This window comes from Acinonyx jubatus, chromosome B4 (assembly GCF_027475565.1).
Source record: "Acinonyx jubatus isolate Ajub_Pintada_27869175 chromosome B4, VMU_Ajub_asm_v1.0, whole genome shotgun sequence".
Lineage (NCBI taxonomy): Eukaryota > Metazoa > Chordata > Mammalia > Carnivora > Felidae > Acinonyx > Acinonyx jubatus.
In genome coordinates, this window is record NC_069387.1 from 16933886 (window position 1) to 16949296 (window position 15411).

A 15411-nucleotide genomic window follows, 5' to 3' on the forward strand; every position below is an offset into this window, starting at 1 on the left:
ACATTTCACACTTAGAGAATGCAGAAGAACATAACACTCTTAAAAATATTACTTGAATTAAGATAGTTAAGCCACAACAAGGTTATAAAGCTGTAGCAAGGTTATAATTGGAATAAAAATGTAAAGATAAGGTAAATGTACAGAATATGTAAACAATAGTAGTCATGTTTTAAAACACTATTATGAAAAAAAAATAATCAGAATATACCATTTTTATTTTTTAAACTGTTATTAAATTCAGTTATGTAGGGAAGTTAAAAGTGGAAGGAACTTCAGGTATTTATCACTCACTTTCGACATTCATGGCCAGTCTTGTTTCATCTCCAGTCCTCTCCTTTGTCCCCCAACTGTCTCTGGATTATTTGGAAACAAATCCCAGACATCATTACGGATTTTATCTGTAAATATTTCAGTACCTATTTCTAAAGATTAGGGACTCTCTTTATTTAAACCATAATGCCATTATCATATCTTAACAATACATCCCTAGTATCATGAGATTTCTATTCAGCCATGTATCATTTCCTAATTGTCATATATATTTTTTATATTTTACTCACTTATGCGTTGTAAATATATAAAGTCAGGATGCGAATTAAAGTCCACAGTGATTGGTTCAAAGGTCCTTAAGTTTCTTAGTCTATAGTTTTCCATATATCTTTTTTTTTTTTCCCTTGTAACTTTTTGCTTAAAGAGTCTGGGTCACTTATGCATAGTTTTCCATAGTCCAAAGTTTGCTAACTGCATTATAGTGTAGTTTATTTAATGTTCTGTTTCTTATAAACTGGTAGATCCAGAAGCTTAATCGGGTTTTGTTTTTCCTTCCTGCAAGATTGTCACGAGTAGCATGTAACCAAATATTATTTTAAAGCTGGTATTGCAGGTGGTTTAAGTCCAGATTTTAAAGACATCCGGGTGAACAAAAGGAGTCTAGTCATAACATGTTGTGAGGCAGATGATTAGTGACTTATCTTTTCTGCAGTAGTGGAAATTACCTCCAGGAATCTTCTGCACAGAACCAAATAAGAGGACTTGAAAGGTATTCTGTAGGGCTAGGAGTCTCAAGGAACCTGCCCTTCATGGTTGTAGTAGACACTGCAAGCTGCATGCTAGGCTTGACAGATCTATGCTTCTGGCTATTTCACTTTGAGTTTAAAAATTCAGCTTCTCATTCACACTACATTTCGAGTGCTCAGTGGCCGCAAGTGCCTAGTGGCTGGCTGTCGGGTGGACGGCATTGATACAGACTATTTCCATCATCACAGAACATTCTATTGGACATCCTGTTTTAGATTCTAGAGAGATCATGGGGTAGACAGACTGAATGAAATTTCCCTGCTGTTCAAGCATATTTTTAGTTGATACTTTCTCTATAAACCTTATCATTTGGATTTTTGCTTTTTTCTGTTTTTTTTTTAAATGTTTGTTTGAGAGAGTGCAAGCAAGGGAGGGGCAGAAGGAGAGAATCTCAAGCAGGTTCCATGCTGTCAGCAGAGAGCCGGATGCAGGGTTCGCACTCAAACCGCGAGACCCTGACCTGAGCAGAAATCAAGAGTCGGATGCTCAACTGAATGAGCCATCCAGGTGCCCTGTAGTGCTGCTTCTAATGGAGCACTACCCTTTTAGAATAGGAATACTGCAGGGCCATTCGTCTGTTGGTAGAAACCATGAAAAGTGTGTTTTTGGACAAGTTTGTTATAGATACCACTAACGTCTCTCCTGTTTTTAATGTTGTATTTCAGCTTGCTAATACATTTATCTAGATTATCATATCCAGAAAGCATACCAATAGGTAACAGTGTAAACACAGATTAAGCTGATACAGTGAAAAGAAAGGTGGTGACAGTTGCTATGGTAACATGGTCAGAAACAAACACATTGTTTCTATTTTACAACATTTTTATGAAATGATTTCACAGAGTGAAGTTCTACAGCACAAAAAGTAAGTCAGCACAGATAGCCAACTATTTTGATTCTCCTACTCAAACTGTTATACTGGAAGCAAATTTTATAGCTCGTTGAAAGAATTCCCTCAATTCTAAAGGTACTTTGGAGAGACAGCTCTTTCCAAAGGATACCTTTTATCAGCTCTGTTGCCTATGAACATTAACCTACTGGCTGTCCTACCTGCCTTCCAGGTGAAGAAACAGTGTAGCATTTTACTTTATTTCTATTGGGTCTAAAAATACTTTAATTGAACTCTGCTTAACCTTTTACAGCGGAAGTTCAGAGTGAAATCGAAAGGATTTTTGAACTTGCAAGAACATTGCAACTGGTAGTCCTTGACGCAGATACTATTAATCATCCAGCTCAACTTAGTAAAACTTCCTTGGCCCCCATTATAGTATACGTAAAGATTTCTTCTCCTAAGGTAAGTGGGGTTGTTATTGTCTGCTCTCTAATCACACTTCACTGTGGCGTTTATGTTGTGCTTTACACTTGTAAAAGGCTATGTTTCTAACATCAGGAGTGTGAAGAGACAGGGTAGTCAAGAGTTCTTAATATAAGCGAACACATGGCTTACAACAGTGATTCCTAAAAGTGTGGTCCCTGGTTTCCTGGAGGAAGGTTCTGAGAAACTTGCTGTGAGAGTCCACAAGGTCAAAATGATTTCCACAGTAATACCGAGACATTATTTTCCTTTTTCAGTGTTTGGGCATTTGCACTGATGGTGCAAAGGTGGGTAAAAGTTAAGTGTCCATGACTCGAGACTGGTACCAGACAGCACCCACAGTGAAGAAAACCACCACTGTGCAGTTGTACTGCGCAATATCCTGACACAGGAGTAAAATCTGACTCTTCAATACAAGCCTTTTCAATATCCTGTGTAATGAAACAGGAAGTACATTTGAAAGTGCTTCAGCTACAGTTTTAGCAGTTAGCTACCTTGAGGACACTTCGCAATACAAACTCAAGTAGCTACTTTTCTCATGGAACACCATTTTTATTTGAAAGAACAACTGGCATACTATGTTTATTCAGACTTGCTTATTTGGCAGATCTTTTCCCATTTGTCACCAGTGATAAAACTGAAGGTTTCAAACAAAAAAATAGAATTTCAGAAAATTCGAATCTACCCGAGAGCTTACCAGGTTCTCAAAAGACAGACTTTTCTGAGATTAGTGGTAATGGCAAATATATTCTTTTAAAAATGTGTCAGAAGATCTGAAGAACTCAGTGCACCATTGGTTTTCCAGATGATGAATGAATGATGTTACAAATCATGCCTAGTAAAATATCCGTTCAAATTTCAAGACAGGGCAATGGAATTTAAGAGTAAGAGAAGTTCATGGATAGGGTGTTAGCTTTCACGTGCAGACTGTCGTGAAGAAAGTAGTTTGGTGTAATGTTAAAAGACAATATCCACAGTTACCTGCAAAGGCTACTAAAATACTCCGCCTCTCCTGAATTCCCTATCTGTTGAAGGATAAATTTCTTCACATATTCCAACCAAAATACACAGTAGCAGGTTAAAAGTAAGTGTAGCTAGGAGACTTTGCAAAAAACTATAGACACTTGTACAAAAATAAGTAACATGTTCACATGTAACAGGCGTATGTTCTAAAGCTCTTGGGGTTCTCAATTTTTGTAAACATAAAGGAGCCACGAGACCAGAGGTTTGGTAAGCTTCGGCATAAGCTCCATGCCAGCTGGGTATTTTTTTTGAAGCCTGCACCTGACGTGTGTGTGAACGCGTTAATTCTGCAATCTTAGACATTTTGTAGCTCAGTCTATTGAGCTGCTTCTTCAGCTGAGTGCAGATGTTCTCCCGTTACACCTTATCTCGCACAGGTTTTACAAAGGTTAATAAAATCTCGAGGGAAATCTCAAGCCAAACACCTCAATGTCCAGATGGTAGCAGCAGACAAACTGGCTCAGTGTCCTCCGGTAAGTGGTCTCTCGGAACGGTACAATCCACTCTGCGTCCTCAGACCTGGCGGCATATCCACAAGGCAAGCACACAAACACCGGACGGAATTCTCCCCACCGAGCCGTGGTCCTCACACCCAAGAGGTGAACTGTCCCACCCGTTCCCACAAGCACTTGTCTAGATCATGGCTTACCAAAAGCTACAGTGCATTCCGTGGTGACCGTGCACTGTTAGTATCTAATTGTCTTAAATGAAACAAGATTGTGGTTTCAAAAATTTCGTTGCTAAAATGGATTTGGGATTACTATTCACTTCTAATAATAGGGAGCAAGTTGCTGGCTCTTAACAACTGAGAAATTGATTTGAGACCATGCAAAAACAAATTTCTGAACATTCAAAACACCTTCTTCCTTCTAATCCCTCCTTTACCTATCATGCTTTGGGACCCTAGATCACCTCTGGGTTTTTGTTTTGTTTTGATATGCAGGTATAGCAGAAGTTATAAGAGTTCTGATTATATTAATTATTGCTTAGAATATTTTGAAGTTTGCACCCTGTCAAATCATCTGTGGTTTCAGCTTTTTTCTGCCAAATTTCATGTCCTAAACCGGCCTCAGTCATTTCCAAGATTAAGTTTTTCATACTCTCCATGTCAAAAAACAGGCCTCTTCTGTACTGTCCAGATTGTATTTTTGTTTTCTTTTTTTACTTCTCTTTTCTATCGTGTCCTAAACAACTTTCACGACACCTTTCATATTCTGGTGATTGCCACGGTTAAGCATCGAGGGTTGTAAATGATGATCTCAGGCGGACAGACTGGCAATCAGACTCAGCAGGGCAGTCAGCCAGTTAGGAAAGGAGAAAGCAGGAGCACGCGAGCAAATACAAAGTGGTGCAGCTCTTGAGCCCCTCCCTCGTGTGAGTGTGTGTGTGAAACTCACTCGGTGCGGGGCTGGCTAAGTGCGCCACCTGAAGTGTCTGTCTCTGCAGGAGCTGTTTGACGTGATCCTGGATGAGAACCAGCTGGAGGATGCTTGTGAGCACCTTGCCGACTATCTGGAGGCCTACTGGAAGGCCACCCACCCCCCCAGCAGCCATCTCCCCAACCCTCTCCTGAGCCGGACTTTAGCTACTTCGACTCTGCCTACTAGCCCCACTCAAGCCTCTAATTCACAGGTAAGAGGAGCTCTTCCTTACGCCCTAGAAACCGAGCTGCCTTAGGTCACATGGCCGGGATCCACTCCCAGTCACCCAGCACAGCACTCCTTCCAGTTAGAGCAGCTCCATCCACACTGAGTCATTTACGGGTACACAGCTCCCACTGAAGATAGTAAACAAACCAGGTAAACAACATACTACAGAAGTATATAAACTTTAAAACTCCCTAACTACATGTTCTAGAAGACAAGGATAGGATTTCCTATACCATCTATATAGCACAACCATGGAATCAGACTGCCTGGGGTCACGTTTCCGCTCCACCGCTTACTCTCTGTGTAAGTTTGGATAAGCTCCTCACGTGCCCCTTGCCTCACGAAGACTGATGGCAACCTGTCCCCTACGGCCACTGCATTAATGAATTAATACACAAGACAGACTTAGGACAGTACATTCCTCATGCTAAGTGCTGTTGGGAGCACCTGTCATTTTACTTTTTTCCCCTCAATCCAAAGCCAACATCTTAAGCATTTTTTATCTTCCCGTGTGTATCCAGGTAGAGGTAGTTAAATGTGCACTTGTGTGCAGAAAATCCTTAGGGCCCTGAATCTGATTTGAACTCCAAGAGAACATATAAAAGGATCCCCTCCCCCCTTCATTTACTCATTAAGGGGAAAAAGAAAGTTCCTCTGTATGCTGTTGTAGGCTCTTACGAATTCAAGTCCAGTATAATGTAGTACAAACCTTAGAAATGCCACTGGGTGTTATCAGACGTACGGAGTAACTGAGTAGGTGAGATTTCATTCTAGAGACTTAGAGGGGAATAAACCTGAATGCATGGGCTTGCTTTTCTGTCATGGTACTTCCTGACGCTCTGGCCTTGGCTCATGCCTGCGCTGACTTCCTCCTGTGCCAGGGTTCTCAAGGAGATCCGAGGACTGCACGCTCTGCTCCTGCCCGTTCCGCCTCCCAAGCTGAAGAAGAGCCCTGCCTGGAACCCGTCAAGAAACCCCACCACCGTTCTTCGTCCTCCGCCCAGCACCACAGCCATCGTGGTGGCACGAGTCGAGGCCTCGCCAGGCAGGAGACGTTCGACTCGGAAACCCAGGAGAGTCGAGACTCTGCCTACGTGGAGCCGAAGGAAGACTACCCCCCCGAACACGGGGACCACTACGCCCCACACCGCGACCACAACCACAGAGAGGAGCCCCACGGGAGCAGCGAGCACAGACACAGGGAAGCTCGACACCGTGCCAGGGACCTGGATCGAGAGCAGGACCACGGCGAGTGCAACAAACAGCGCGGCCGGCATAAATCCAAGGATCGCTACTGTGACAAGGATGGAGAAGGCATAGCCCGGAAACGGAACGAGGCTGGGGAGTGGAGCAGGGATGTTTACATCCGCCAGTGACTTCTGCCCTCTTGTGTGTTTGTTCTTTTTTTTTTTAAGTCTTGTATGACACCATCCTCAGACTAAATCTCTGGGGTCTACATTGCAGTCAGATGTGATCGGTCTTGTATACTCTGTATTGCTGTTGCTTGAATAGCAATAGCATGATTGATAAGGAGTATTAATATACCTTTTTTTTCCTTTTGCAAGTGCTACGTAAGTTGGCCTCGTATGGCTGCAGTGCTCCGGTTGTATACTGGACTTTTCAAAAACTGTTTGGGATAGCTGCCACTTGAACAAAATCTGTTGCCACCCCGGTGGCTTTAGTATTTTAAGAAACATAGTTGACGTTTTCAAAAATGTAGTTAATGTATCCAGCAAGCCAGAATTGGCCCAGATAAAAGTGGAATTTCCTGATTCTCCAGATTTTTAATATGTAGGCACCAGATCTGCATACTCATTTATCCATGGACCACTGTTTCTTGCTTGTACCTCTGGCTGACTAAATTTGGGGACAGATTCAGTCTTGCCTTACACAAAGGGGATCATAAAGTTAGAATCTATTTTCTATGTACTAGTACTGTGTACTGTATAGTTTGTAAATGTTATTTCTGCAAACACCTTCTTATGATAATTATATATATAATATATAAATATATATATATATATCAGTTTGATCACACTATTTTAGAGTCTTAATGCCAAGTCAGCAGATTTGCTTTATGAATTACAGGGACTAGAGATGCCCACCTTCAGGAAATTTGTTATATCGTCTAGACACCTACCCCCATTCTCGTAGAAAGTCTGTACATACTGTAAATACGCGTGATTGCTTGACTTGAAAAGGTTTGATTTCTGAATGTTTTACCATCCTTGTAAGTTTATAACTTTGACCATAAATTATGGTAAATATAACCAAACTCCAAAGGTTGTTCTAATCCATGCAGTTCACACTGATTGGGACAAACACGTCCTGAGTAGTTAATGTCTTATGTCGCTGCACTGGACTTGACGAGCCGGACCTCTCTGTGTGCAAGTGCGTCTGTGTGTAAGAGCGGTACGAGTGTGCACGAGTGACTGAGATGGACCCGAGTGCTGAAGACTCGAGACTGATGACCTAGAATTCTACCCACCTGGCTTTGTATTTAATTGTGTTACGTGTCGCTTTAATAATCCGTTGAGCAGTCAGGGAATGTGAGGAAGCTCGCTGCCAAAGGTGACCAGGAAGGCATCCATGTGCTGGCTCCTTGTGTTTGCTCCTAGAGTAAGAACACAGGCAACTTTTAACTGTGAGTGTTTCACTGGAAATGTACAATCTTTGTGTGTTTGAGTATTTGTTTTAGTAAGAAATGTTTACACAGCTTGTAGAATTATTTCGTGGGAAAATAAATTTTTCTACCTTCTCCCACCTCCTTTTCTAAACCTTGCCTATCGTTCCTGTGGTCTATCTCCCCCAGATTTACCCTTCATTCTGTCCTTACCACCAACTCCAACACGTCAATGTCCGTCAAAACCCAGAAGTGCTTCTTACAACCAAAGTTTCTGCTCTTCAGAAGTAATCAGGGCAAAATGAGGGGACTTGAAGTGAACAAAACATTAAGAATATCTTCCTATGTTAGACACCTGCTCTGAAGGGGAGCCCGGAAGATGCTGTTCTCCACGCCTCAAAGATAGCACTGTCAGCAGCTCACAGTGTGGTTGCCACGCTAAGGCTAAGACCTTCTCCGTGTCACTTATGTGTCCATTTTGTCCAGTTATGACTGGACAGGTAAGACAGTATTAGGTGTGCAAGCACCTAGCACCTGAAGTTTGTCCCTGGAAAAGGCCCATCTATAATTGCCTAACTTCAGATCTACACATTGTAAAATTATTATTAAGTCGGTTCATCTAGTTTTGTTCTGCTTCTTTGATTATTCCAGGTTCTTGCCAAATATTCTTGGAGCTTTATATGTAAAACTTTCACATTTAACTCCTTATTTCCCTCCCTGCACAGAAAACCTCAGTTTTACAAATGAGTTACACTTTAAGGGTTTTACCCGCTAATGGAAGAAACATTTTCCTCAGAATTAATCTTTTTGTTATTAATTAGCTCTGTACTGTTGACAAATTTATTTACTGAAGATAAAAACGGTAGATGTAAACATTTTTGATGTAAAATATTCGTATCATTGGGAAACCATATTCCAGTTACAGTTACCTGTGTAAAATATTTCTGAACTTTCATCCCAATTAATGACTTTGGAATATTTAAATTCTTGAAATATAACTGGTATTTATCTTACTTGCTGCTACCACTAATCTTTCAACGAGTCATGCCAACAGATTCCGGTTTTAAAATTTGTATCTGGATTCTTAATTTTTCACTTACTGTGAAACGTAGTAGTCCAAATCAGAGTATTCCTCAAAAAAAATATGTTGCAGGATTTGACATGAACATCTATATGTGTGTAAACAGTGTGTTCTAAATTTGTAAATGAAGAAATAATCCCAAGGGCAATGGGAGATTTACTGATTTGTGGAATGTAAAATTAGTCTCTTCACTCAGCAAAGGCTTAATCTTAACCTACTCAGTTGTAGAATCATGATCTTTGTAGTCGACCTAGAAAATGCTGGAAATGTCCTTAATAGTTCTGTGTTTTATTGTCAAATCCGTTTCAGTTCTTCCTATGCTCTTTCTCTACTGCTCATTTGAGTTACTGTTACAAAAAGGTGCTGCTAAATGTAGGGTGTCTTAGTCATACTGTACTTTGGGACAATGCCACATTTTTAACATGGTCTGCTATGCATTCCTGTTAAACATTCACTGTCAGCTACACTGAACTGTTCAACAAATCTGGTTTAAAGTCATCATACAAAACAAATAAAGAGCTGGCTTTCTGCACTGTTTACTAGTAGAAGTATTGATTGCCATTTTAGGGATGATTCTGATAGTTGAGAATACGTCCTGTTTTCAACACCAGTGCCCACTTGTGGAGCAGCTCTCTCAAGGGCAACGCTAATCACTGACGTTACTTTAGCGACGTTCCCGTGATGTCGGATAAAATGATCGCGTAGAATAGGTAAAGATCCTTTAAGATCGAGCAGAGTAATCTTTCTCCTACATTAGTTTTACATGTGTGGCAATTCTTGATTCAGATTGTTTTTGTTATTCCTTCGTTTTTAAAATGAAGATCCATCTTGACGTCAAATTTAAATCCTCACCCTCATCCCTCCGCTCAATGATACAGTGCTACTAGTCTTGGACGCTAACCTGATTTCCATGCCAAGGGTCACGCTGTTGGAGAAAACAGCCACTAGATCGTTCTGGGTCAATTACTTAATTCTGGTTAAACTGCATTTTCAACGACTTGTACTTCACTTTACGATTTAAAGTAAACTATGGCACAGGGTTTTGAAGTAAAATGTACTCACTGTTAAACTGAAATGTTTTTGTTTCACAAGAATATGTTAACCCTAAGTATGTTAAGAGATAATATATTAATTGTCCTCCACATTTCCCAGATTTTTTCCTTTTGTTCTATTTTTTTCTCAAACTTAAGTCCTTTAAATGTGTTTTATTTTCCAATTTGCCCTACTTTTTGAAGGAAAGAAACCCACTGAAACTGTCTATGTCAAAGCAACAATTTTTAACAGTATTCTTTGTCCTGCTGTTTTTAACATGCAAATATTTTTCATCAGTTTTGCCTGCATTGTTTGTATTTGGACAGTTGTCAGTGTTAATCAACAGTTTACATGTTTACTGCTGGGCTCCCGGTCTGTGATTTGCATCCCAGCTTAGCACAAAAGGCTTTGCAGAAAGCAGGGGAAGAAATGGATTTTTTAAAACACACCGGAAGTCTGGAGACATGTGGTGAGCTCTAGAGACAGAAGTGCCACAGGTAAACGTGTTTCTCTTTAGTCCAATGACATCTACTGGATAAAAGGCAGAATGAAGGATATAAAGAAGTCAGTCACACATTTGAATCTTATGGACCTTGATATATCTTTTCCCCCATTAAATAAGCACGTATTGATGATCTGCTCTAAAGCGGCGACAGAAAAAACAGGATTCTTGCCTCCAAGACTTTCCCAAGCAAGTGGGAGGAGGGGTAAAGGGCATGGCCAGTAAACTAAGAGTGAGTGTGTCAAGTACCATGACAGCAGCAGAAGTAGGTCCTAGGGATATATGGAAAGACAGAAATGCCTAAGCCAACCTCGGAGAAGGATATTCAAGAAAGGCTTCTTCAAAGAAGAGGCCTGCTAAAGAGCTTACCTGATCCAAGTGACCTTGCAATCTTGATGGGACACAATAGATAGAAGAAATTCTGAACAGAAACCTAGGAGGGAAAAAAAGAAACTATCAGGTAGTTGTTCCCAGTTGTCCACCTTATATCCCCAAGGCTGAGAAATTCTGAGATGATTCCAAAGGAAGTTAACAAAACATTTAGATGTATTTAATACTATATAAGGGCTGGGTATTGAGTACTTAAATATTTATCTCATCTAAAAAGCAATAGGATGAAGCAAGCCTAAGGTTATAATTTTTAGTAAGAGCAGTCACATTGCTGCTAACAGCGGCATGTCTGGTCACTTTTAGGGGATGTTCTGGATTTTGCTGGATTCCAGATTTGATCATGAGGTACCCTTTTTTTTGTCTTCATCTACCATACTCACAGTTGCTTTGTCTGATGTTGGGAGTTCTGTGAATGTGTTGATGATCAACACAACACCAAAGCTTGGCTCTAAGGGTCAAGCCAGTTCCCACAGTTACCACAATAACTTGCAGAACAGGTATTCCAGGGGATGATGAAAGGTACCCAAACTGTGGAATACTCTCATAATTTTAATCTACAGAGTGAAGAAAACATTGTAGTTTTCAGTTTAAAAGCATGAAAAAAAAAAAAAAAGTAAACATGGTGAAGACACACTACCATTTAGGAGAGGTCCAGATTTCATTTCAAAGAGTTGACTGATCAAATAGTAAGCAGAAAACCTCAGATAAAATGCTCACCTCAGTTATGAGTACACGAAAAACGTTATAGTTTCCAGGCCCTGAATTTTTAGAAAACTACCACCCCTTAGGAACTCTCAGGAACAAAACACTACTTTTTATCAAATTAAGTATTACTCATTTTATTCCTCTTGTTATAATCACAGATTTTAACATTAAAAAGGATTTGTATTCTCCATACATTAAAACACAAAACCCCAAATGAAAATATGCTCCAGATATCTGTAGGCATCTCATTTTCTTTATACTGTGCTAAATCCTTAAGAAAACACATATTTTAAACACAAAATATAATCTTGTACCACCCCCCAACTACCTCCTCCGTGAAGCGGTCTCTTAATCAAGCCTCTTGCTCCCTGGTACAACAGCTGGCAGCCTTTTCTGTTTCCTTAGCAACTATGTCATCAATCACCAGGCCTGACAACAGTTTGATTAAAAAAAAAAAACAAAAAAAAAAAAACACAAAAAAACGGAGGGAGGAAAGGAAGGAAGGAAGAAAACCGAACAAAACCATAGAGCTAATGTTTGGAACTTTGGTTTCTATGGATCCTACGTGCTTTTGCGTTTTATGAATTTTGCAATAAAAAAACCTATACAATCTTTATTTGCCAGCCAAATCATGTCTTCTATTCTGGCATCTCCGAGAGAAGCGATGTCAGTGTCCCGAACTGGCACAACAGATGGATCAAATCGCTGCAGCTGTTTCAATTGTTCAGATGATAGGCCGGCTCCCATCATTCCTTCTCCTCCAATCTGTGGTTCCTGAGTGGAGAAAGGGAAAAAAATACAAATATCCTATCATTAGTAAGTGTGCCTGTGTACAATTTAAAAGACAAAATTGAGGTATAAGTACCACCAATTCCAAAAATAGATAAATGTTATCTCTGTGGAATATACGTGCGGTTTTTCTCGGTGGTAACAAATGGTCACCTGATGAATGACTATCTGTTAGGACCCATCTGCTCATCAAGTACTGCAGCTTTGCCACATTTTAGCTGTATGTATTTTTTTTTTCATGTTTATTTTTGAGAGAGAGGAAGAGAGACAGTGCGTGAGCAGGAGAGGGAGACACAGAATCTGAAGCAGCTCCAGGCTCTGAGCTGTCGGCACAGAGTCCAACGAGGGGCTCGAACTCAGCAACCATGAGATCATGGCCTGAGCCGAAGTCGGACGCTTAACTGACTGAGCCGCCCAGGCAGCCTTGGCTTTGTGGTGTTAAGCAAGTAACTTTACCTGTCTCCTCATCTACGAAACAGATCAAGTACTCAGTTCTAAGACTTCAAGAAGGTGGTGGTATGCCCGGCATACAGTGGCCAGTCAGTGAAACATCATTATCAACAACAGTAATAAATACAAATTCAGCTTTATCATCACATTCCCCAAAGCGGACCTAAAGGTGCCTTTCTCTGACCCACACCAATTGGATGATAAAAGTCTTCTTTTGTTGTTTTTAAATGTACTAGAACAATTATTACAAAGAGATAAAGACCGTGTCAGTTGGTTTAGAATACAGAATCATAAGGAACTGAGTGATATGTGTGAACCATGACCACAAAAGATCGACAATCCTAACTTCAGTCACCAATGCACAAACGTTTACGTACTACTGAAAACCTATCGTTTATTAACTCCTGGGCAGAAAGTTTCTCTCTCTTTTAGGTATATATTGAGTGTTGTGTATACATACACACACACACACATAAAATTCAAGTGAATTCTGAAGTCTTCCTTTCCTCTACAAAGCAGTTATCTTAACTTCTGAGTCTAGAAACCATCTCTCAATTTTTATTCACATATCCCAATTACCTACTAGAATTCTGTACAGGAAGGTTACTGAGGTTAGATGTTCAATGTATCTAACTGAATGTGAGTATTGTTACATATTTAAATTAACCTCAAACATCATGAGGTAAACATATAGTCATAATATAGTTTTGATAAAAACCAAAACAGGTCAAATAAAGTGTAAGAAAACTTTTAAAATGTTACATATTTTATGTAACAAATTGTGAAGAAGCAATAATCCTGAACCATTTTCTCCCCTCTGCTAGTCTTCTGATATCCCAGTTATTACAGCTTATTTGATTGAGAAAAAAAATGCTCGACATACTCCATACCAGCAAAATGTAGGACCAGGAGAGGAAAGGAATAAACAACTCGAGGAAAAAAAAGGTCTGTATAAACTGAACAAGAGCCACAGGTGAAAGAAGCCTGTAACACAAGAACACCTGAGCTCTGTGGCATTTTAACACCATGGCAAAGAACGAAGACGGGGAAAAACTGCTGGGACGTGGAAATTCTCTGTTCAGTGTCAAATGGATCTCACTGGAGGAACATGCTTGTCTATTGCAGTATTTGTTTCTGAAGTTTCGCTGGACACAGTTTTTCATATGACAACCTCGTGTTTATCACCACACTCATGATTCTGTGATTTGTCACATTACACAGAGAAAACCGAACTTACTCATACCTGGGGCTGAAGCTGGAGGCAAGGAAAGGTTGCGAGGGCCCAGGCAACCTGTTCTTCGTTTTCCGCCAGTGTGATGGTGCACGTGCTGTAAACCAGCACGCCCCCCGGCTTCAGCAGCTCAACTGCCTAAACAAACATGTGATCAGACTACGGGTGTACCACAAGGCAAAATCAACATTTTACAGGATTTTGTATCTGTAGGACGGACACCTTTCAAGTGTTTGGGATAAATGTTCTGTATGATCAAGACTCACTCTCTGAGTCCAGTGTTCCAGCCCAGGTGCATTTCACGCTCTTGGAACTGTTAGTGCACTGAAACCAAGACTTTCCTAAGTGTAAGCATTCACTTTCACTACTTTAGATACCCCTTTTTATGCCCAAAATCACACATGTACACTTTGTAAGCCATCCTCCTCTCTGAACTCTGTACTCATGTACTCAATCGCCTTCCCCATTTGTCTACTATCGAATTTGACGTGTCTCAAACTGAACACCTGTCTTCCAAGACCTTTTAGAGAAGTGCTATTTTCAGGCCCCCAACCGGAGATGATCTTTTACGCCTCTCTTTCTCCTGCACTCCCATCCGCTAGCAAATTCCGTGGGCTCTACCTTTAAAATATATCCAGAGTTTGGCCACCTCCCCTGTCATCATTCTGGTCCAAGCTACACCGTCTTTCGCCTCCTTCTCAGCCTACCTGCTTCCTTGTCTGCCCTCCTACAATCATCTCCAGACAGCAGCCAGAGAGCAGTGTTTTTAAAACTTGTCACTTCTCAGCTCAAAACCCTTCAAATGTCTTGACTTGTCACTTGTGGTCCAAGCCCAGGTCCTCACGGTGGCTTTCAAAGCCCTACACAGAGCAGGCCTCTGGCTGCCCTTCTGACACGCCTCGCTCACTCTGCTTTAGCAACACTGGCCTCTGCTGTTCCGGAACACACAGGGCACAGGCCCACCTCAAGATCCGTGCGCAAGCTTGGAAACTCTTCGAATTCTCCGCGTTGCCGCCTCACAATCTTATCTCTGTGTATATGTCACCTTGCCAGGACTGCCCTCCCTGACCATCCCAGGTAAAACAGCTACTCAAATCCAGCAATCCTACCTTCCCTTCTTCAGTCGGCTCTGTTACTATACATGATAACTTACTCATCTGTTTAGATCTTCCTCCCCATTGGGCATAGACACCCCATGAATAAGGCAGGGGTTGTCATTTTTTCACGGCTATACTGATAGCACCCAGAACAGTCCATATTGTGTGATGGTCAGGTGCTCAATGAATATTTGTCCAGTAAATAAATGAATCAAGAAATAAGGTGTTAACAAGAAAATTAATTTTTCCCAAATAACTAAAAACTGTATCTTTTCAAACTCCTAGATATTTAAAAACATTAAAAAATTTCTTTTAATGTTTATTTATTTTTGAGAAAGAGACAGAGCAAGAGACAATGAGCGGAGGGGCAGAGAGAGAGAGGGAGACCCAGAATCTGAAGCAGGCTCCAGGTTCCGAGCTGTCAGCACAGAGACTGACACGGGGCTC

The 15411-nt window shown here is 40.8% G+C and overlaps 2 protein-coding genes across 16 annotated transcripts in view; one reads left to right on the forward strand and one right to left on the reverse strand.

Annotated features, from left to right (window-relative positions):
• CACNB2 (calcium voltage-gated channel auxiliary subunit beta 2) overlaps positions 1–9454 on the forward strand; it is a 385541-nt gene extending 376087 nt beyond the window's left edge. For all 12 annotated transcript variants that reach the window (XM_027073549.2, XM_027073553.2, XM_027073550.2 and 9 more), the window contains 4 exons: positions 2220–2371; positions 3793–3888; positions 4862–5047; positions 5946–9454. In XM_027073549.2, coding sequence (XP_026929350.1) covers positions 2220–2371; positions 3793–3888; positions 4862–5047; positions 5946–6440 — 929 coding nt within the window. In that variant the 3' untranslated portion in view covers positions 6441–9454. The remainder of the gene's footprint in view (positions 1–2219; positions 2372–3792; positions 3889–4861; positions 5048–5945) is intronic.
• NSUN6 (NOP2/Sun RNA methyltransferase 6) overlaps positions 1–15411 on the reverse strand; it is a 72572-nt gene that overhangs the window by 1753 nt on the left and 55408 nt on the right. For 3 of the 4 annotated variants that reach the window (XM_027073557.2, XM_015077831.3, XM_053225366.1), the window contains 4 exons: positions 13880–14005; positions 10672–12171; positions 7553–7678; positions 292–353 (listed from right to left, as the gene is read on the reverse strand). In XM_027073557.2, coding sequence (XP_026929358.1) covers positions 11959–12171; positions 13880–14005 — 339 coding nt within the window. In that variant the 3' untranslated portion in view covers positions 292–353; positions 7553–7678; positions 10672–11958. The remainder of the gene's footprint in view (positions 1–291; positions 354–7552; positions 7679–10671; positions 12172–13879; positions 14006–15411) is intronic. The other variant, XM_015077830.3, reaches the window with a different exon arrangement.